This window comes from Anser anser (genome assembly GCF_964211835.1).
Source record: "Anser anser genome assembly, chromosome: 1".
Lineage (NCBI taxonomy): Eukaryota > Metazoa > Chordata > Aves > Anseriformes > Anatidae > Anser > Anser anser.
Genome location: NC_139720.1, coordinates 84,265,409 through 84,289,193, shown reverse-complemented (window position 1 = coordinate 84,289,193; position 23,785 = coordinate 84,265,409). Strand labels below are relative to the sequence as shown.

Here is a 23,785-nt window from a genome sequence, read left to right as displayed (position 1 = left end):
TATTTGCATGCTGTATTGCTGAGGAGCTTGTTGACTGCTGGCAATTTATTGATACTTTACAATCAGCTATTTCCAAATAAGTCACTGAAGTGCAAGTTTTGAGTGTAACCCATGGAATTTATTTGGGGAATTGGAATGCTCAAAGTTGTACTTGGCCATGCAATGTCTCAGTATGTTGCCTGTAAACATTATTTTAATCAAAATTTAAAAAAGTTACTGGTTTTAAATAACTTCAAAGAGTAAGTGTATGTGTGTATGTGTATATATATATATATATGCTAATTCAGAAGTCAGTCTTTGATTATAATATAGTCAGACTTGTGGCTTCTGTTTTTTAGTTCACTTTCTGCACCTTCCTCACTCACAGCTAACATTTAAATCTAAAGATTTGATCATCCTGGAATATTTGTTCTGTTTTCTGCCTTATTTCCGCACTAGTGGAGAAGACGTGTGCTGGGTCTGGAGAAAGGGGCTGGCTGCTTTTGGGGGCGGAAGGTTAGCCATTTACTTATTTAAACTCTGGCAGGTTTTCCTCAGAGTGAAGAAGGCAAAGCTCCAGCCACCAGTCCTCATAATTTGGATATCTGAAAGTTGAGACTAGAAACTTCCAGTATCTTAGAAAGATTTGTTTTCTGACTTCAACTTTTATCAAAGTGAAGTCTAAATACTACGATGATTTAATACTAAATTTCTTAGTACTTTTATCAAAACTTTTTGTAGAGGAATACCTAGATTTAATGAGTAAAGACATAGTGCTATACTTCTGTGGCTGCAGATGACTGAAGGCAATACTGAAGTGTAAGCTGCTATTAATATCCAGGGAGATATCATATCTGGGAAGTAATGACATTCGTTTTCATGTCATTATTTGAGTTTGTATAATGACTTCTTAAGCAGATTATGCTAATGGCCCTGCTATTGAACTGTTCAAAATAAGGCAATGTAGAAGGAAAGATGTAATTGGCCACTCTGTCTAACCTGTAGTGTCTGTAGAGAATCACTTCAGTTACGTTCTGCTTTTAGTCTTTTGATTTCATGTTCCATGCAAATGAATTTCCAGGTATGTAGTGGGATTGCAGTGCTCCTAGTCGGAGCTGCTATTTGACTGGTATTTTTTCCTCGAGGAAGCTGTGTGAATGCTTGTTAGTCTGTATTTTCATTGAGCACCTTCCCGTTAGTCAAAAGTATGTGGTGTGTAGAAGTGCAACTGTCTTAGGAGTGTTTTGCACTTGAGATTTCAATCTCAGTTTATAAAGTGTTTTTACTTTTGAAAAGTCACTTCATAGTTACAATATTGCACTGCCATATTGGAACAACTGAATGATTTGGTCAATATGCTAGAAGTGCTCCTTCCCTTTGTGAGACGAAAGAGGAGTGTTAGTCTCAGAGATCAGCTTGGTGTCTAAGTTAACTCTTGAGCCTCAGAGCTGCGTGGCAATATACTTGTCAACATGAAAATAAAAGCCGGAGTTGTGGAACAAAAAGTCATTTAATTTATGATTTATCTGGAAGTATTGCACGTAAATTGTATTTTTATAACAAATGTTAGTATCCAAGGTGTCATGGCTCTACCTTTCTTTCTAGACGAAAGCTTAGTTCATGGTATACCAAGGGTGGAGTTCTGAGCAAGGAGAAGTTTGGTGCTTTGTTTCCCGGAAGTAGGTTGTTTTTGCAAGATCCAGTCATCGAAGTGAGTTAGAAAGTAAAAGTACTAGGCTATTCAAGATGTCTTCTGTGTTGGAATAAGATGTATTTGGGCCTCAGATTTTGTATATGAGCTCTTGTATTTGTGTATGTCTTATGGGGTGTCCACAATAGTTCCTTTCTCTCGTAAAACGTACTGAAGTTAATTATTTCAATTTCTGTTGGTAAGCTTCTTAACCTTTTTCTGTTTGTAGCTATTGGCAGAGTTCATGAAGTTCTTGTTCTCAGACTAAGATACTTCTTGTCTTTTTTTACTGTCTTTTTTCTTCTGGAAATGGCAGATGTCTGAATAGTCAGCTATTCAGGTGTTTTGCTTTTTTAGGGATGTTGTTCTCGACATTATTGGCTGTGTTTTGTTGAAAAAATCTGAAAATTCATCAGTAAAACTGGAGAAACCTGAACCACTTCCTCTTTGTAGCAGGCCTTCAAATTTCAGGACATTTTAACTTTTTATGTCTCTTACCTAATATAAGGCAGTATTTTCTGTAGTAACCTTCCTAAATAAGTTCCTTTCCAAGGAATTAGAAGTAAATAATGGTTTTAAGTAGGAACATCTGGGATAGATGCATGTTACTTTGTGTATTCTGAAATCATGAATCATAGGCACCAAGTAATGGGGAACCATGGCTGAGAAGAGGAAGAATTAAGTGGAGCATAGGGGATTGCTAGCAGGTGGAGGGGAGAGTGTAAGCAACTGGGGCAGAATTGTGAAAGCTGCCTGTGGAAAGCAGGCATGCTTAAATTAATAGAGACGTTCAACCATTCCACTTCTAAAGGAGAGAAGAGTTGGTTGTAGGAGTCCCAGGGAATCTTTGTAAACCAAGGGCATGAGAAGCTTTTTGGAAGAATGTAATAATATAATGTTCTTGGTGTACATAGTAAACTTAAGGTGAATTTCCCTAAGGGAATGGGGAGATACAGGGATTACATAGGGAACGGCAGGGCCTAAGTCACTTCTGTGCTGCTTAGTGTTAGCAAGACATAGACAGGAAATATAGCTCAACTGGAAAGAGTTTCAGAAAAAGCGCTGAAGGTGATATCTGGGGATGGAGTGGAGGGAGGAAGAGAGTCAGCTGGTTTTGAAAGATTCTGCTTTAAGGACCATATCAGTGTCACTTGGGTTATGCAAAGATGTCCCTCCTATAAAAGCGTGTAGTTATCTGGGTTATGCATAATAGTCCCCTACATTCTACCTCCTATCTCCAAGTACCTGATGCTCCTGATAAGAGGGAGGGCAAGGGAGAGAATACACTTACTGTTTCAGCTTTGGTTGTTCTTCTAAGAAGCTATTGCTTTATTGCTCCAGTAGTGTTTGGTCCTTAGTAGACCTGCATTTTTGTTCTATTATTTTTTGGATGAAGCTTTAGACTAAAAAGCAATCGTACTAAATATGTAAGTTCTCGTGCTGTCAATCAAGCAATAGTTTAGTGAGTACTTTCATTCTGCTAATGTGTTTTTCTGTCAGCACTATCCAAATGTGTTAAGTGTTGAAAACTTGTGTCTAAACAGAGTAGAATTAATTGTATTTCTATTTTTAAGCATAGGGAACACTTGATTATAATAATAATGCATCTTTGCATCGGTTTGACATTACTGTAAAATGAATAGGTACTAGAATGTTTCTTAGGCAGGCTTTTGTTTGCCTTTTTTTTTTTTTTTTTGGTCGTTGTCTAGCCTGTCTGACTTGTGCTTTTTGTTTTTTTCTATAAAGATTGGCATCTCTCTGGTTTAAACAGTTATATAAAAGTAACGGGCAAGTTTCTTTGAAAGTCTGCTCTTTCCCTGAAGTTGAAGACATCCATGTACTATTAGAGAACATTATTTTGCATGCTAGACAATATTTTAGATTATTGACGTTTGTTGGAAAAATATATTTACTGATGTATATAGGTAACTTCACTTTTGTACTTCACTGTACATGGAGATTTTGTACGTGATTTCCATGGAGAAGTAGGTAGTAATCTCTTCCTTAAACTCACCTTTCATTGCAGCAGAGTTCTTCTAGTTGGAAGTGGTCTTAAAATTGAATATAGTATGTGGTATTGTAGTCTATTCCCTAACCTGCTATAGATTGGTTGGAAGAGATCTCTGGAGAGCATTTAGTCCAAAATTGTGATTGAAGTGAGATGGTTACGAATCAGGTCAGCCATCTACTAAATAGCATTTGCTGAAAGGCAAGTCAAACTGTTTCTTTGCTCTGGGCATGTTTATTTTTCTTTTAACAGAAAAAAAAAAAAGATTTATCACACATCAACAGTATAATTTAGGAAATTATAAGCTGTAAGACTTGAGAAACACTTGCTACTGTGTTAATTTTTTGCAATATATTTTAAGTAAAAGAAGAGAATTATTTTTGTCCTGAATATCTTTTAAAAGTTTAGTTACAAGTTTGCATTTATAAGTTATTTCTTTTGATACTGCAATTTTTCTTCCTCCATGGTAAACTCAAGTAAGTTAAAGCATAAAAATTGATAACCAGTATGCATTCAGACAATGAAGGAATAAATTAAGTTGTTTTAATTTTTTAATAGTTTGTTTATGATGGAATACTGTGTGAATGCACAAATCAGATTCCTTTTGATCACTGCATTAAATAAATGTTAATTTAATGTGAGTTACTACTTCTGAAAATGTTTGTTTTTCCATCACTTGCTCCCAAGAGAACTGCTTATGTTTTTTTTAAGGACAAAGATAAAGCAGATGGCTTTATATCACTGAATCAGCAGTAATATTTTGTTAATATTCTTTTCCCTCCTACTGTTAATATCTTCTCAAATTAGGGAAGGTATTCAAAGATCTTGCAGCATATATAATCTGTCTTATTAATAGGAATCTATATTATCCTCATTTAAAGAAGAAAAAAACAATATTCTGCAGTGAACTGTGGAATCATCTCAGATGTTAAATACTACTCTTGAAATTTCTGAAAAAGCTTTCAGGTAATTAATACAGAAATTTTTCTTCAGTAGTCCACTTTGACCTCCACTGCTATATACTAAGAAGTAATGACGTGTATTTGTCCTTGCTTTCTCTAAAAACAATAAAAAGCTCTAGAGACACAGTAAGTAAGCTGGTGGTTTTAAAGTAGTTGCTACTGCCACTGGAACAGCAGATCTCACTTTTGGTGTCATGTCTGGTTTTTATTTAATTTGTTTAACCCAGACTACCATGTTTAGTAGAAATGCTGTTTTATACTAGCTTAAACTAGTAATGGAACTACAGTTTAGGAAGTGAACATATACTTTATTCACGGTTACTCTATGTACCTAAGGTCTTGTATAGAATATCAGCGAAGGCTGTTTATGCTTCTTCCTTGGTGTTAGCTACCTCTCTTTTTACTACAGGAAATGGCATGCAAATGGATTAGTATGGAGATAGCATCTTGCAATTCAGTTCTTGTGTCGACTGGTTTCTTGTTACCTTAGTATTCCCTGTTGCTGGGATCTGTGAGGAGGACAAGTTTCAAGGCAAAGAAAAGTCATTTTGAAACTTTAGCTTGCCTGCTTCCTTTTAGTTCAGAAATAATTGTGTTGCCTGAAGTCTGTCAGTTCAGAAGCTTTATCTTCACTCTCATTTGTGAGAGTTAACCTCGAACATCTATATAAACACACGTGATCTTGGCAGGTGTTTATTCAGTTAGGTATGTCATAATAACTAACCTCATACCTCTCCAGTGCTTAGTGAATAAAAACAGCATGAAGAATCTTGAATTATAGAATCTAAGCTCGTTTCACTCCATGTGTTTTTTATGAAAAGAAACCTGATTTAAGATTTACTTACATATAACTGTGGCGTTTTAGGCCAGTTTTCTTAGCTGTGTTGCTGGTATCTGGTATTGTGTGGTTTTGTAGCCATTGCTATCAAGTTTGTCTGCAGCTTCCTCACTTTTCTGGTTAATACACTTCATGTTATTAGTAGGACATCAGTTTGTCAAAATAGAAGCAATGAGATGTGTATGTGTCTCTGTCCAAAGCCAGTTTGAGCATGTGAGTTATGGAGGTGGGTTTTGGTTATGTTTTGTCCAATCTCATTTTTTTTCCCTTCTCTATAATCAGCAATTGTCAAATTAGAACTGGAGTATGGTTTCCCAGTAAACATCTTATACGTTTTATTGAACCTCTTTTAAAAGGGTACAGAAATATCTGATATAAAAGTATTTGTATCTGCTGCAAGTGTATTCTGAAAAAGACTTGACAATACTGTTATGCCTTTAAATTTTAATTGGACGCATTTTAAGATAAATACCCTTATTTTTGTTTCTTATTACAGATGGCTGGAATCCATTTTCTCATCCATATAAGAAAATGGAGTATGGGAAATGGGAGTTGTTCATTCCACCTGGACAAGACGGTTATTCTCCTGTGCCCCATGGATCAAAGCTCAAGGTGCTAGTTCTTTCCAGCTCTTGTAACATTTCATACTCAGTTTGCCCTTTTTGTTTTCTCCTAAATAACGTTATTATCTTATAATTATTATAAGAAGCAATCAATTTATCTACTTCTGTGAAGTGACCCCAAAGGATGAAATAATATTAACATCTAATTTTCTTCATGGTGCATAGAAACAGGCATATGTTGTTGAAACGTGGATATAATGTATTGTATCACGTTACAAGGTGAAACCAGTTTTTACATACTGATAATGTGAAAAATAAGAATTAAGGTGAACGTAAAGCTGTTCTATATTTAATGCAACTACTTAAGATGCTATTCAAATCTCAGTATCTTGGTAGAAAATGTTATGCTTTTAACCACAACTTTTCACTTGTTATTTTTGTGATGCTTTAAAAGCATATGTAGCCTCTTGAAACTTGGAATATTTAGTAATTAAGAATACCAATCAGTCAGCGTAGATTAAGGAATTTGAACTAAAACAAAATGAGGGAAAACTTAATTGTATTTCATGAACATCAATGAGCATAAAATCCTGTCTTCCAAAAATTAATGGGAAGTTTCTTTGAGCTGTCAGATACCACAGTTGTTATGCTTAGTGCAGATACACATAATGACAACTATCAGTAGATGTGATTATTTCCATGTGAATAGTGATTTCAGTCATTGAGATATAATTCTGAAAATTTGACTTTTTGCAATTTGAGCTTGTGTTCTAGAGATGCCAAATGATAACAGGGGACAGTAATGAGTAGTTAAGGGAAGAAATGTACTGAAAAAATCTATAGACCAGGAAAATTAAGCAACTGGGAGTATTTATATAATATATACTATATTCTCAGGGCTCCCATCAACAAAACTAACACATTGTAAAGAATCTTCAATTTTCTGTTGAAAATCTGATCTTAGGTAAACAGAGAATCTGCTGAAAGAAAGAAATGCATAAAAATGCACTGGAAATGCTTACACAATGTATGTTCTTATCTCTCTGCATTTGTTATGGCCTATGAAATTGTCCCAATAATAAATATGGATAAATTGAAATAATTCAAGGAAGTAAATCATTCAAGGATGTGAGAAAGCTGATTTTATTTCACAGAGCAGGGGAGCAAACAGTTGTTTGCAACTCAAATGCAGTGATTATGCAGTAATTTGAGATTGCAGAATGGTTACTTAATATTTTCTATGGTTTAGAGATATGTTAGTTTTTTTAATTGCTGATAAATTTACCTTTTGTTGTATTTACAAAGGTATTGAACTTACCTACTGTAGAATATTCCATGCTTAGTAGAGATAAAAGTGTGAATGATGAGTAATATTGGTACTACTAGCAAATAGCATATATTCATAAATGTGTTTGATAAAATTGAGTTTTCTTGCTCTTTATATAATCATGGTCATATCCTATTCTTAAAGTGCAGATCTTTATAGTACTTATTCTCTTCATTTGTCAGAGAAAATAGTAAACAGAAACTCCATACGGCAAAGACAGAACTGTGCATAATTGGTCTACTGTACGCAATTTTGGGTTACTGATGACACTTCGTACTAGTAATGTTATTTGCTGTAGTTTTGTAGTTGCTTTGAGTCATGAAACTCTCCTGGCAGAGCAGAATATGGGTTTTTGTTTTCCTCCTTTTTTCCTCTTTCTTTTTCCTACTGTTGTGTCTTCAGTTGTGCTTTTATGGAGTTGATTCTGGACAAAGATGTATGTGGTTATTACTGACACTTAAGTGTGATTACCAAAGAGATCTGTGCAGCTAAACTGGTATTATTCTGTCTGCCTGTGAGACTGATTTGATTTTGAATGCACATATCCTTACGTATTTTAAGTGCAAAGGTTTAGAAACTCAATTCAGAGGTGTATGCAATTATAATTGACTTAATCCATGTAGAATTTCTTCCAGCCTCATCTGTAACTCTGATAATCTTTCATGGCACATTTTTGTTACTTGGTGCCTACACAACTGACTCTAACACATGTCCTTTCAATGTATTTACCGGTAATAACTAAAGTGGGAGAATATTCTTCAGTTAAGGTAGTTCTAAAATGGCTTATCTGTAACAAAATGTGAAGTGAGGCTAGAATATTCCACGTGTAGTGGGAATGCATGTTTTCCTTGTGCTACAGGTGATCTTTTTCTGCTGTTGTTCCAATAATGTATTTGGAAAACTGCTGCTCTTTAGATTTTCTTGAAACTACATGGTTCCATTACAAGACTGTGGCCATTCACAAGTGTGTGTATTTTGGGGAACATTAGGACTTGTGTGGTAGAGCACAGTTCTGCAGTTCTTTGTTCATGTAGAAGATGAAAACATAGGATTATATGTAGATAGCAATTACTATGCAGATTGCAGAGCTGATGTTTAAATACACAGGTAGTGTACTAGACTGGACAACAAAAATTATTTCTTCTTGGTATTGAAGGTGTGTGTGTATACTTTGCATTACTGTAAAAAGCATAATGGCATATGTTTTAAAGCCTCTTTTGACAATATTAATTCTCTGAATGTCTTAAATCTCTTGAAAGTTGACTACGTAAATATTTAATTAATCTGCTAGGGGGAAAAAGGCTCCTCTGGGAGGTCCTTATCTTTGGCTTTTCTATACGGTATTTTCATCTTCAGTTCTACATAGGCAAATGACAAGTTCTGAAATTGTGACAAGGTCATTTCTTTTTAAATAAGTAACTTCTGAACCAGAACGGGAAATGGATGGAGTGTAGCTGATGACACTAATTTAGATCAGGTCACAAAATATTTTTATAGGAAAATAAATGAGGAATAGAGGTGAAACATTTTCCTGTTTTCAGTAGTAGTAGACTGTCTACTGTAGTTCTTCGGGCAGTCTTCTCATAAATAAGCATAAACATTGAAGGTAAGTAATTAAAAAAAAAAGGGCCTGTTGCAGATATTTTGGTATGTTTCTGATGCATCTTCTGTGTCAAGGGATAAATACTTAAAACAGTTGAAAATGACTGTCATGTGAATTACAACATCCATCTACAAAATAGTTACCTGCTGGAAAAGGGCACTTTTTTTTTTTTTTTTTTGAAAATACGTAGTGGTATTTTTTTTCTTGGTGGAAAATGCCACGAGGTATTTCCAAAGCTTCCCCCTAGATCAATTAATTATCTTAGAATGAGTTGTTTAAACAAATGTAATTCATGTTGTGATTGTATGAGTTTTTTGTTTGTTTTAATTCTGACAGACGTCATAACCTGACCACAGATTTAAAACAAAGAAAAAAACACCTCTCTTTGCTTCACTGGATTGATCTTCTTTGTACATTTGTTGCATTATTCTAATGGAAGTAGTCTCTTTGTATGTCTCATTCTAACAGGGACAGTGTGTGCTTATCTTCTTTCATTGTCAAAAATTCTTCCTTCATTGATGGAGCATTCTTAATTCCTCCTTCATGGCATATACCAAGCTTTTTAGAAAAATTCAGATTGATAGGCTTCCTTACTAAGTCTCCTGCATTGTTGTACACATGCAGGAGATGATATGTGCTCCACTTCATTCTTTTTAGTCTTTATTTTTAAATTAATTTTATAACTGCTTAAAAATACCTGTAAATTCAGTTGTCACTGTCGTTTCTAATTTTTAAATAGTGTCAAGTGAAACTTAGGGCTGGGGATAACACTATTAAAAATAGAGATCTATCTCCTTTGGGGAACTTGTTTGAGTTTGCATTCCTTTATAGGAATGCAAATGATCAAAACAGAAGATGAACAATTGGAAAACAGCCAATAAGAACTCAGGCCTAGATGAAAGTAACTTCCAAATTCATGGCTAATGATCAAGTTCTAAAATATTTTGACACACTTAAATAATAGAAGATAGTAGAATCGGTACTTCTAAAATATTGGCAGTTACGAACTATCTGACACCACAAAACATTGATTAGGAAATAATTTCCATTAAGAGACCTGTATAGCTGAACCACTAAGTTTTTCTTTTGTGTGCTAGAGAGGATATACTGAAATAGTAGTAATTGTTCAACTCTCTAGTAATGACAGTTGATCTGTGATTTCTGAAGTGATTGGACAGAACATGAATTTTATATATTAAATTTATCTGACACTTTATCTGACAACATGCTGGGTAGGTGCATGAAAATAAAACACTGTATACCTCTAAATTTCATTTGTATGTTCATGAAATTTCACTGTAAGTGATTCTGGTTTATTTCTCTTCAATTATAAAGAAAAGCGTCAAGATGGCTGACATGCCCCCATGTTGCAACTTTTTCTAAAGGCATAGTAAAGATTAGGAGGTAGTCATCACTGATACTTCAGACAACAGTATTGGTTTCAAATGGCTTTTTTGAGGCCATATGAATTAACTACTCATGAGTAGCTTTCTCAGATAGCTTTAATATAATTGCATGCAGATAGATAGAAGTATTAAAAAAAAAAAACAGCTGAGTAATTGTTTTCAGTTTTCCTTTTTTTTTTTTTCATCACTAATTTTGGCTGTGTTTTAACAGATGGTTTCTGGGTACCATAACCTTCATATGGTGATAGAACTAGTCATACACAGCTCAGGGACAACTAACAAGTCTTCCCTGGAAAGGTCACAATAGAAAATGGTAGAAACTTCTCAAAACTCTGCATTCTACCAATCACTAAATCTATATCATTTCCTCTCCCTCTCATGTTAAACTTCAATTATTATGTTTTACAAGGAAGTGTTTGTATTGTAGTGAAGTAGTTAGATTTGATATTTTGTGCACTTTTTAAGAATACTCTTCTATTGACATTCCAGGCTGCTATATATTTGAATGGTTTCAGTGATAGCTGAAAAATACTCATAAGTGCCAAGTTCAGTTTAAAACTGGGGCTGGCACCATGGTCAGCAAGTCTTATTTTGTAAAACAAAAACAAAACCCACTACTACTATTGTTTTTGGGTAATTCTGTAGTCCAAATAAAACTCTTCTTAACTTTAAATCGTGAAAAGGAGGAACTGCTTTGCATCAGAACATTTTAACATACACTAACAACGTTTAAAAGACCTGAAAATAACTTGAGCCTTTGAGGCTCTGGGGAGAGAAAAGTTGGTTGGAAATAGCATTATTAAAAATTCATCTTTACAGTTTTTACCACTGTGTCTAGTAACTCATAGAGCTGCATGCTCTGTGTTTAACTTATAAACCCTGAAAAAGAATCAAATGTAGTAAGCAAGTAGGTTAATCAGTGTCAGGGAACCACTGATAGTAAAATTAATCAAGTGTAATTACTGCCAGTGATGAAGTAGATGGCGTTGCAGTTGACCTTACTGATCAGAAAGTCCAGTGGCATAGTATCAGGCTGGTTTCAAGCTCAGATCTCATGCATTTCAAGCAGTCTGCAGTCAAAATTAGGTGTTATTAATTTCAATATGAAAACCCAGTAAACTTGAGTAAGTGGGATAACGGGCTTGTGGTTAGAATGCTAGGTATAGAAGTGTTTGTGGTGTGTTGTTTTTTGTGTGGGTTTTCGTTGTTGTTTTGTTTTTATACAAGATGTTAACAGGTTATATGTAGGAGAAGGAGCACTAGCTGATGTACTTCAATAGGAACGCCTCTTCAGGAAGCTTCCTATTTGCATTCTCACATGTACAAGCAAACAATTTTAATATTTCCTGCTTCCAACTTAGCTGTGTGTGTGGAAAATATCCTTGCTTATACTCTAAGTTCCACATAATTTACATTTCATGTCATGAATGGTGGGTGGGTGAAACAAAATAAACTCCTGTCTTTTCAAAGTTGATCAGTAAGTGAAATGAGTATTCCGCAGCACCATGCTACGTAATCTGTGTGTAGCAAGGAGCAGATGTGGTGTTGCTAGCATTTTGAATTGTAGGGAACAAGATTTAAATCATCCAACTTATCTATTTCCATATCATTTCTATTCAGTACCTCAGTGGTGTTAAATGGGAAGTAAAGCCTCAGTTAAATATGTGGCAATGCCCTTTGTTTCATTGCTTGATTGTGAGCCCTGACCCTTTAGCAAGTTATTGTAGACTTTTCTGTGTTAACTACAGATTAAATTTACTAGCAGGAGGAGTTGTTACCTCAGTGGAGGATAAATGGCCTCTTGACTTTGTTTACCAAATCCAAATAGGCAACGTGCAAATACTCCTGGGCATATACAAGAGGTTGTAGCAGGGATGAAGCATTGTAATGCAGTGGACTGTTGCTCTTCAGAGCCCTTTTTGTAGGCTGAGCCCAGCAATTCAGAATATTCTTGTTCAGTTATTTTGGCAGGCTTAGTTCTCCTGTGACTTAAAGACTGCACAATTCTTTGGCAGGAGGTTTTGCTATTTAAGAATGGTTTTCTTTTAGTTTACCCACACAAGATGAATCGTGTCAAGTGGTATTAGATATATAATAGAGCAACAAGTTTTTTGGAGGGAAAGGAGGAGAGACTTTTCAAAAGGAAAGGGTCTTGAAATAGGATTTGAAATCTGAATGTCCATACTAAGTTTATATAAACATGACTGTTTTCTTTTAGAGTTTCTTGTTTGTTTTAGGATGGAGACACTAATTAGTTAAAGCTTTTAACACTTTATAGTGTGACTTACTGGTGGTTTAGAATTTCTAATTTGGGGCTGTATTCATGTCTAATATTGCTAAGATTATAGGCCAAGGAGAAAGCAGAAGATTAAAACTTCAGTATTCTAATGGACCTATTCCATACTGTGTATGCTAAAGTCCTGTCAGATGGAATATGTGTTGGCAACACAGGAGATGACCTCAGACCACAGGGACCGCATCAGAACTATCTGCATTTTTTGGTTATCCACCAAAGAGGCTGTGACAAAAGATGACAGGGACTCTTGAGTTGTTGGGGATGAGGACAAGGAAAGTGAAAGCACCATTGGGGGCCATTAGCTACCCCAATCACCTGGAAGACACTGTAGGAGTATGTCACAGGAAATGGTGGTGTTGAGCGTGACCTACTTCATCTCCAAAAGACATTTTGCTGTCAGGTGGAAACAGTTGTGAAGGGGAACACCAGAAGGTATGCATGCTATGCCACAAACCACCCAACCGCAAGGTGCATTATGCAGCAGTTGTCCTTTACAAATGCTTTATAGTAGAAGATAAGTAATACTTAATGCTTGGGTGCTTCTATTACATACTTGAATAGCTTCTTTTCTACTTGACGTGGCTTGAACAACTCTAATAAGTTACACTTATTGTGTGTAATGTGCTTTATAATTATGGTTGCTTTCCAAATTATGCTCTCCTACCCCAAGCCTCTGTTACATAATACATATATGAATTTTTTATAATATGCATACAGTTTTTATAGTCTTTAGTACACATCACCATTATGGTAACTTGATTCTGGTTAAGTCACAGTGGGGGGAAAAAAGTATTTCTTGCATTGTGTGTTTTAGAGACCCTAGTTTTCCTTCAACTTTTATTAACTTGATTTTGAAATAGTTTTTCAAACTATTCTAGCCTGAAAGTTTGAATGCTATCCTGCAGTGCAAATGTGTTTTTAAAAAATAATCTATCTGTAAACACCTAGTGGTGAAATACCTAGTGGTGTCATCTTTGTGTATCTAACAGTTATTGAACCTGTTGTTTCTTCCTGTACTTTATAGTAGTTGATTAAGTGAAGTACTGTCTTTAGCTTTGTGCCTGTTGAACTGTATTGGGCCTGTTTCTTTCCATGTAATACTGCTTTCAATATTAACAATGCTGCTATTGTTTCCTTGATTTTTAAGTTTGATTCTCCTATGTTATTTGTATCTCTTTCTGCATAAATGCTTTTGTAATAAATAGTAGGCTGCTGTCTCAGTCTTTTGCATTGCACTATGTTCCAATAGATACTGTATTTTCTGTAGGTTTATGTTAGTATATATGCCTTCTAATTGAAGCAGGAAAGTGGAGGGGGGAAGAGAGAACACAGCAAAAGTTGTTATTGTTAAGCTGGTCTAGTAAATTAGTTCAACACATTTTTATGTTCTTCATTGGAATTGAAACACTTGCTGAATTCAGAAATGGAGTTATATCTCCCTCTTTTGGAAAATTGGGACATGACTTGGCTTTGGAGTTAGTCTTTTGCTTCTGTCATACCTTGATTTTATTTATTTTTAATTTTCCAAGGGGCGGGGGAGGACGGGAGAGTTTTGAACAGATATAAATATCCCTGGTAAGTTCAGAGTCTAATGGCTGGTGTGATATATTTGCAGAAAAATAATGTGCACAGAAGATTCACACATGACTTCTGAACCACGGATACTTCTCTACAGAACTGTTTTTAAACATAAAACCACCTGGGGACTATTCACATGTATCCAATAGCTAATTAGCATTCTCCCAATATTTGTTTTAAATTATTGTCCCTTTAGCACATTTCTTCATAAAATTACTAGGAAGAGGAAAAAAATAAAGCAAGCAGCTTTGTCTTGACTGATTTTCTTTAGACTGTAATCTTAAATTGATGAGGAAAAAAGTTGGAATGGGGGAACTTGGAAGAATGTGACTGGAATGTTCTATTTTTGCTTTCCAGTTTATCCAACCTTCAATTTATGAAGGAGAGGAACCTGACAGAAGGAACGTGCTTTCAATAATTTCTGAAACTTCAAGGTTTATACTCATTAGCAAATGGCTTCAGTGACTGTAAGCACCTCGCAAGAAATGCAGGCACCCTGACTGAAACGCCTGATTCATTGGTTATCTGTAGCTTTAGAATCTAGAGGACGGTGACATTTTTCAGTGGAATTTCAACATGTAGAAATCTCCCGTTTTCCTTGCTTTCTGTGCCACTGATTTGGCTGGGAGATGGTTTGGGATGGTACTTCTAGCTGGAAGATGGAGTGTCAAACAGTTGCTGATCCCTCTTCCCCTTTTTGTGCCCATCTTGGGCTATGCTAGGTGGGCGCACACAGGAGCAGGAACGGTATGGCAGTAGTGAAGAAGCAGCATTTGCTTGTTTATTCCTTGCCTTCTATTGCAGAGGCTGCTAAAGCATTGCCCAATTTGTCTGGACTCTGTCAAATCTATCAGGTTGAATAAGACAATTCCAGAATAAAGCTCTTAACAATGCTATTCTATCCTAAATTTTTGGCAGGTGTTTTTATTTTCACTGTATCCTCTTTGAACGTAAGTGTGGGAGGCAAGGAGCTCTGAATTCTGGTCCTGGATTCTTCAGCAGATTGCATTCCCTTACCGAAAAGTGTTCAGCTGTGCTCCCATGTATTGAAAACATACAGCAATGTCACCTCTAGAACAGGGAGGAAAACCTTCTTCTGAGTATTTTGAGCATATAGTGAAATAGCTGAGCACGTTACGTTTATTGGCCAACTGTGAAGCTGCCTCAGTTTGCTCTGTGAGGTTTAGTTAATAAACCTGGATGAACTGAAAACAGCATACTTTTTTGTTGTCTGTCTAATACGTTATTGCCTGAAAAGTAAAGTGACTTCTCTATCACAGAGAGCGGAAGTCCTTTGCTTGCAAACCAGTATGAAAGAGAAGGGTACTAGTTGCTCTGTGGCTTCCTGTGTGTGTGAAATTCAGGGTTGCTGATGTGATTTTATTGACTCTTGTAAATATGCTCAATTTGAATCAACTACTAGCAAAAGATAATAATCAGAAGTATGTATTCTGTTGAGTATTGGATACACTTTGTGGAATGGAGACACACAGTGAAAGGTGTCCAGGGAAAGGTACTTTCAACCGATTGTAAAACTTTGCTTCTCTATTTCTGTGGCATCTTGAGATGGTTCAAGAAAGAAGGATGAACAACTTAAGAAAAAAGAAAAATGATCTTATAGCAGGATTGCATCAGTGACTTGGATGCAGGAACAGGCTTTGAAACTGAACAGCATTTATGAAGTAAAATATAAGATCAGGTTTCCTTATAGCAGCAATATGCTTTAAGTATAAAGTTTTAGAGAGTTTAAATTGGTTCAGATTCTTTTGTATTCTTGTAAACTTGTGCATTCTCTCATTTCCCTTATTTTAGTGGAAGTAAAAATTAAAACTTTTCTTTGTCTTACAGCATATATTATACCACAAAACATCTTGGTATACAAGCTGTTTTTCCCTTCCCCATGCGCTTAAAGCAACTGAGGAGGGGAAATACTGTGATGTTTAATTTCTAATTAATTTCATATAGCAGAAAGATGATTATCTTATTGCAGCATATAACTTAAACTTTCTGGAAAGTATTTAAGACCTACACCTGACATGCTTTTAGGTTGTTAGTCTGACTTATTTTCAAATCAGGTGCATGTTGCTGAGTCGAGGTGTTTGCACCTGTGTTCTTGTGGCTTTTAGTTTTTTATATGCAGATAGTCTTGTCTCAGAAATGAATAAATGTAAAGCTAATCATAGAATATCCTAAGTTGGAAGGGACCCACAAGGATCATTGAGTCCAACTCAGGCACCACACAGGTCTACCCAAAAATTCAGACCGTATGACTGAGAGCACAGTCCAAACACTTTTTAAACTCTGACAGGCTTGCTGCTGTGACTACGTCCCTGGGGACCCTGTTCCAGTACGCAACAACCCACTCGTTGAAGAACCTCTTCCTGATGTCCAGCCTGAACCTCCCCTGTTGCTAAATAAATTAAAAAAATAAAATAAAATAAAGCAATCGGCATTTATTTTTGTATTACAAAACTTCATATTTTGGTAATATTTTACAGTTTATCCTTTTTCTTCTTAGGGCCTGTTGAAAAGGGGGGGGGGGAAGAGGAGGTTGAAAAACTGTAATGAAAAACTAAGTTATAAAATATAGAAATAATAGCTTATTGCCCTTATAAATATCAAGTTGATGACATTTCCATATTTATATTAAAGGTAGTCCACTCTCTCATTATACTAACTATTGTTAGTTTGACCAATTTAATTTCATCATATTAAAAACCACGTATACCAACAATCATTCCAAGGGCTTTCAAGCTATTAAAGTAATGAAATAATAATAGTGTTTCAGAGCAGTTTATTGGCTTGCATATCTTTTTTAGTTCTCTCCTACTATTTCCTGTCTGTTTCCCCAGCTCCAGTATAAATGACAAACCACTGTATAACAAATTTCCTAAAGTGTAAAAATACCATTCTTAATTTTGCATCTGTAAGAGGTGTTTTTTTTTTGTTTTATCAAAAATATTTTCAAATGAAAATGAGTACCTCAAAAACAAATCATGATGTCTCAATGTGAGCTCCTTAATTTCTGATGCTTGGTCCTGTTTCATCAGCAGCAGGAAAGAGCTGTAGATGACTTAAAGGAGTGTGTCATAACAACGGAAAACAATACTTGCATGTGGAACTTCAGGAGCTGAAAGCTAAAGGAGTAAGCACTGGGGCTGGAAATGGGAGAGAGATTGTATATGATCTTATGTGCAGCTTTTACTTGAATGGTTCTGCCACTGTTCTGAAGATCTGTGAGGAAGATGAGGTAGCCATGTGAAGCCAACGTGAAAATGAGGATGAAAAATTAGCACAAAAAGAAATAAGATATTCATGAAAGTGAATTTTAAACATGGTGTCGTTTACTGTTATTGCACAGTTTAATCTGTTGTAATGATAGCACAGTCACATTAAGCTCCATTTTGCACATGTTTATATTTTGTTTAAAAAATTCTTATTTGTCACCAAACTGCATTAGGCTTGTGAAACTTTCAGATTCATTGTTTTAGCTAATTTAAGGAAAAAAAAGTGTGTTTCAAAGGTATAAAAAGCTAACAAACTTCACTGAGTCACAGTAGGTTGAAAGTTGCCTGAATGTAAGTGCTTAGTTTTTACTTTAAATGTTAGACTTCTACAAGGGGCTGGCAGATCTGCTGTAGGCCACATGGAAGGCCTATACTACTTTGGAAAGGCAGAAAGAATATTGGGGTATTTGAGTCTCCAAAATGTTTAATATCTCTGAAAATGGAGGCCACTGAATCTCTTTTGTCCTGCCTTGGAAGCACCATTAAATTAAATGGAACCTATTTCAGCTTCTGAATTACTCCAGTTTGTTATTGCCTCTTCTGTAAGGTACTAGACTGCCCTCAGAATGATGGTTGTTCCCCACTGTGATAAACTGCTTTTGAGAATGGTTCCAAGTGTGTTTTGATGAAGTTTAAAACAACGTACTTAGTTTTACTCTACAGGTTATTCTCCGTGTCATAAATTCACTACACTCTAGTGGGACAGACACCTTGTCATTTTGGTAGTAACATTCTTGTGAGATTCAGATCCTACTTTTTCTATTAGTCCAGCATTATTAAAATTGAAATGCATCTTTGCACACTAGTTTTAAAATAACTTCGGTGATTTTTGGCTACACATTTGTCATACATTTCAGTTTTTCTGGTGATTTTACTTAGATCTGGAAGTTTTTACTTCAGAATTAATCACTTCAGCAGAATTGATGCCTCAAGCCTCAGGTCACTGGGCCAACTTTTCACTATCATGGGTGTACTCATCTATGAAATCTACTGCACTAATTACGGTAACCTCAGATGCTAAACTTCAAATGTGCTGAAAGTTTCAGGTAAAAATGTTGAGAAAAAAAACACCCAACATCATTATAATGGAAAATGTAAATAAAACATGCATTTTTAACCTTTGTGTATGAGAAATGAGCAGGCTTAGTGTAGGCTCTTCATTTTTGTTTCATTATTATGCATATATGACTTATACTTGTGCCATATCTTTTAGTGAGTAAAATGACTTAAATGGTGAATTTTGAAGGATGTTTTCATTGTCTTTCTGACACTTGTGTATTTGTGTGAAAACCTTTATTTAATGTCTATATATATTGATATTTCATTTTGTCATATGATTCTGGCTTCCAAGGTTGCCAGGGATTTTGAGTTTATTCTTGTTGTGTGAATATATTTACCACTGGGAGAAAAACAAACAAACAAACAAAAGACAGGTGAGGTATATCTAATGTTAACATAGGCAAATACTGTATGACTAACTTTGAATTTTCCAGAATCTTGCAACGTAATTTTCCAGTGGGTAAGATGACTTGGAAAGTAAGGGGAAGCAGGTAAAAGTCTCTTTTTGTACAGAATTCTAAATATGAAGTAAACACTAGGCTAACTGTTGTAAGAAACTTCCTTCTCTCCACAAAAAGTCATATTGCCTATGTTATGCAGTTTGCTGGTAGTAAAACGCTTCTCTGACTTGCTTTAGACAAAAGTGTTAGTATAGATGTTAAATACACTTAAGTACATGTAATGTGTATTAAATGGCTATTTCAGAACTTCTGCATACTATGCTTGTTTATGACACATAACAACTAAGTTTTGTTTTCTTTTTAACAATCTTATTTGTAATCCCAATTATAAGTCCGTAGAATTATAGAGTGATAAGTGTTGGAAGGCACCTCAAAGAATACCTAGATTCAACTCCCCTGCCATGGGCAGGGACACCAGGTTGCTCAGAGCCCCCATCCAACCCAGAATCATAGAATTTCCCGAGCTGGAAGGACCTGTAAGGATCATCAGGTCCAACTCCTGACACCACACAGGTCTACCCAAAAATTCAGACCATATGACTAAGAGCACAGTCCAAGTGCTTCTTAAACTCCGACAGGCTTGGTGCTGTGACTCCATACCTTGGGGAGTCTGTTCCAGTGCGCGACCACCCTCTCAGTGAAGAACCTCTTCCTGCTATCCAGCCTGAACCTCCCCTGTCACAGCTTGACACGATTCCCTCAGGTCCTGTCACTCGTTGCTAAAGAGAATAGATCAGCGCCTGCCCCTCCACTCCCCCTTGTGAGGAAGCTGCAGGCCGCGATGAGGTCTCCCCTCAGCCTCCTCTTCTCCAGGCTGAACAGGCCAGGTGACCTCAGCTGCTCCTCATACATCTTCCCCTCTAGGCCCTTCACCATCTTAGTAGCCCTTCTCAGGACCCTCTCCAGTAGTTTCACATCCTTTTTGTACTGCGGTGCCCAGAACTGCACGCAGTACTCGAGGTGAGGCCGCACCAGTGCAGAGTAGAGCAGGACAATCACTTCCTTCGACCGACTAGCAATGCCGTGCTTGATGCATCCCAGGATACGGTTGGCCCTACTGGCTGCCAGGGCACACTGCTGGTTCATATTCAGCTTGCTGTCAACCAAAAACCACAATGTCCCTCTCTGCGGGACTGCTGTCCAGCATCTCATCCCCTAGCCTGCACATATAGCCAGGGTTGCCGAGCCTTGAACACTTCCAGGGATGGGGCATCCACAGCTTCTCTGGGCAGCCTGGTCCAGTGCCTCACGTGCGTCACCACCCTCAGAGTAAATAATTTCTTCCTTATATCTAATCTAAACCTAGCCTGTTTTAGTTTAAAACCATTACCTCTTGTCTTGTCACTACCCTCCCCGACAAAGAGTCCCTCCCCAGCTTTCCTGTAGGCCCCTTTAATTAATTGAAAGCTGCTGTAAGGTCTCCCCGGACTCTTCCATTTTCCAGGCTTAACAACTCAGCTCTCTCAGCCTCTAGTCTTCTGTTCATCTTTGTGGTCCTCTTTTGGAACTGCTCTAACAGGTCTGTTCTTTAAAAGCCAGCAAAATATGCTGTATGTTCCTGGAAGGCAGCAAAAATGAAAAAGAAATGGTAAAGAAAATTACAAACAAGTTGACGGGTTTTATCTAGGATTTTCTTTAAATATTAAATAAGTGAAATTGTTTTATTTTCATTAGAGGCTAATATTCTGCCACTTTGCTTGTTCCACTTCACAAATGCATGTCATGTTATAGTAGTAAGTATTTTAGAGTTTTATTAATGGGGCTGCAGGGTTTATATAAAACAGTATACTGTGCTTCTTCATATAACTTAATGTAAGAGGGATATACCTCTTAAATGAAGTAGGTAAATTCAAAGGCCAATTTGAATCAGCCTGTTTAATGAACATTCTGATTTTATACATATTTAGAGAAAATTGTAGAATTAGGAAATATAAACCTAACTATAAAATGCTGATTGTCTAAGCTGTAGCTAGCTTGGCTATGGTTGTGCACCATAGCTTTTCAAAACTATTTTGAAATGAGTAAAAAATCAAATTTAGGGCAAAAAAAAAGTATCTGCTAAATAAACTCGTGGGTATGTTGTCAAAAGGGCTGTGTAATGACTATTCAGTATTGTTCATGAATACATAACCTGTAGCAGCATGTGCAGCGTGTACATGATCATGTATCATGATATATACATTATATATTTAAACACTACAAAGAATGAACCATACTTAATACTTTAGGTACGTAGAAAAAGGCTTGTTCTCTTGTATCTTGGTTTTACATGTGTGTTTTGTATAATTACTACTTTTATAAAATAAACTGATTTCTAATTGTCTCAAGAAACAATGAGACAAATATGGTAATAAAGGCTATTGGACATTTAGCGTTTTTTATCAGTCTTGGGATGAATTTCTGTTTGTTTTGGGGTTTCTTCAACATTTTGCAGTTTGTTTTGCTCATGCTTCAGCTAAATATGGTGGTATAGGAGTTCAATCTTAAGATAATTTCTAAAATGTTATCTGAAGTATTTCTATTTGTAATTTATTATAATCAACTTTCTTCCATGCTATCATGTAGAGGAATAATAAGATTAGTTACAGAGCACACTTAAGGAAAAGTTCCATAAATGTTATTCATGTAAAATTAAGTAAATGGTTAAGTAAGCACGGGAACCAGAATGGAAATCATTGGGAATCACTTTGAACAGCTCTAAAGAAATTTTGATTTTGCTACTGTAAACCAGAGAAGGAGATTTTCAACTTTACCATTGTCAGTACCATAATGATTCATTTTCTGAGTTAGCTACAATTCTCTTGACTATCCTTTCTCTGTATACACCTTGTGATGTTAAAAAATGAAAGCAGCACAGGAGACATTAAGGTTTCTACTGATGGTAATCACGGTGAGGTTCAACCAGATACAGCCATAGCTGCATCTGAAAACACTCCTTGTTTTAAGAAGACCTAGACTGTGAAGAAAGTAACAGATGTATTTTCTAAATACTTGTCTAAAATAAGTGTTTCCCTTGACTTTTTAGGGGTTTTCTGACAGTTGCATAGTTAAATTGTATGGCTTCTATTGTTGAATACATTTCTTCAGAACATGAGTTTTCATATATTTGTGTAGTTAAACTGTAAGTTGAGTTGTCCTAAATTTAAAGCTAAGATCAAAAAATATTTAGATCATTTGCAGTTAGGAGCAAAGAAAAGTCATTTCTTTATTAAAGTTGTGTGTAAACCCAACACTTGCAGAAAATCATATATTAGCACATCGTGTTTGTGGCTGTATGTTATTAGTATCGCAGCTTATGAGAAATACATGTGCACTTCTGCTTCTCAGGAGCTTATTTGCTGCTATTAGAATTCTGGCAGAGACAGCTTGTAGGAATTTTCCTTTATTCCTATAGAAGTCTGTTCGCTCATGAGAAGTTTAGCGAACAAACTTGACCTGATAGATGTTTTACGTGCTAATGTTGTTTTACTCAAACTAACTTTTGAAGAACTGATAAATCAAGCACACTGATGCCTCAGAAATGAGATAGAAGTTCAGTGAGTTTGAATTGAGTGTGCAATAAGAGAAGTTCTTCTGTGATTTTGGATATGCAGAATACAGAGATGAATTAAACTCTTTTGTGCAACATAACTGTGGAAGTGTGGGTTAAAAAAGGGAAATAACTGTTTGCTAATTTAAATGTTTCTAATTTGTTGTTTTCATGAGTTTATTGCGTAATGGATTAAATTAGAGAATGCATGACTTGTTTTAGTATTTCATAATAGATTACACCCCCTTCCATCATTTTTTGGATTAAACCAGACCTACATCTAATTAAATGATGTTCTATATTTTGTTGAGTTATCTCATATTAAAATATGCCCACTTCTCATAACCCTGTGTAGTAATAAATTACATGAGTTTGTTAGAGAAGAAAAAAGAAATGCTAAGATTAGCTAGATATGTTTATTATATGCAGTAATTATCTTATTTCTGTTAGATAAATTGGGACAAATTAATAAAAAAAAGCAATAACATCAGGAGTGTGACATCAGAAAGAGTAGGTAGTTATTATTTTAAGAGTTACTTGCAGCTTGCATCAAATCTTTTGGACAGAAGGATCTTTATATTGTTGATACAACTTGTAAAAATACCCTTTCAGCCAGCTTTACTAGCACAGCACTCTGGCAGGAGTTTTTCATGCAGCTGTGCAGAGTTTGCAATAACTTATTCTCAGCTTTTTGGATGAGATGGTTAGTGACCATTACTTCTTTAGAAACCTGTCTGGAAATGTCAGTGAAGCTCAGCGTGCTAGAGTCTGTGATAATATACACTGAAGGGCACAGCAATCACAGTTCCTTGCTTTATTCTACCGAATTCCATTAACCTGCCATGTATACTTATTTTCATCGTGTTTTCTACTGTGGTTGAATTGTGGATACAGATAATCTGTCAAAATAATAAAACACTTGCCACAGGCACAAAGGCAATAGTTTGATAATCATCACTGTCCAGATGTCGTTTTAGGAATTAAGAGGAAAAAAAACCAAAAAAAAAACAAAAAAACCCACGAAGCTCAACCTTCCACCCTTCGAGAATCATTACTATGTCCATAGCTCTCTTTACAAACGGCCACCAACAAAAGCAAAGCTACAGTCAGCATCTTAACAAATGCAGAATGAGGAAGTTTCGGTGGAAGACCTCAGTGGCTTATGTTTCTGGGTTCTAAGTTTGCAAGCCTTTTTTGTC

General features: G+C 35.8%; 1 protein-coding gene across 11 annotated transcripts in view; it reads left to right on the top strand.

Annotated features, from left to right (window-relative positions):
• GBE1 (1,4-alpha-glucan branching enzyme 1) overlaps nt 1–23,785 on the top strand; it is a 186,635-nt gene that overhangs the window by 53,409 nt on the left and 109,441 nt on the right. For all 11 annotated transcript variants that reach the window (XM_083802254.1, XM_083802247.1, XM_083802245.1 and 8 more), the window contains one exon: nt 5,974–6,089. In XM_083802254.1, the coding sequence (XP_083658380.1) occupies nt 5,974–6,089 (116 nt within the window). The remainder of the gene's footprint in view (nt 1–5,973; nt 6,090–23,785) is intronic.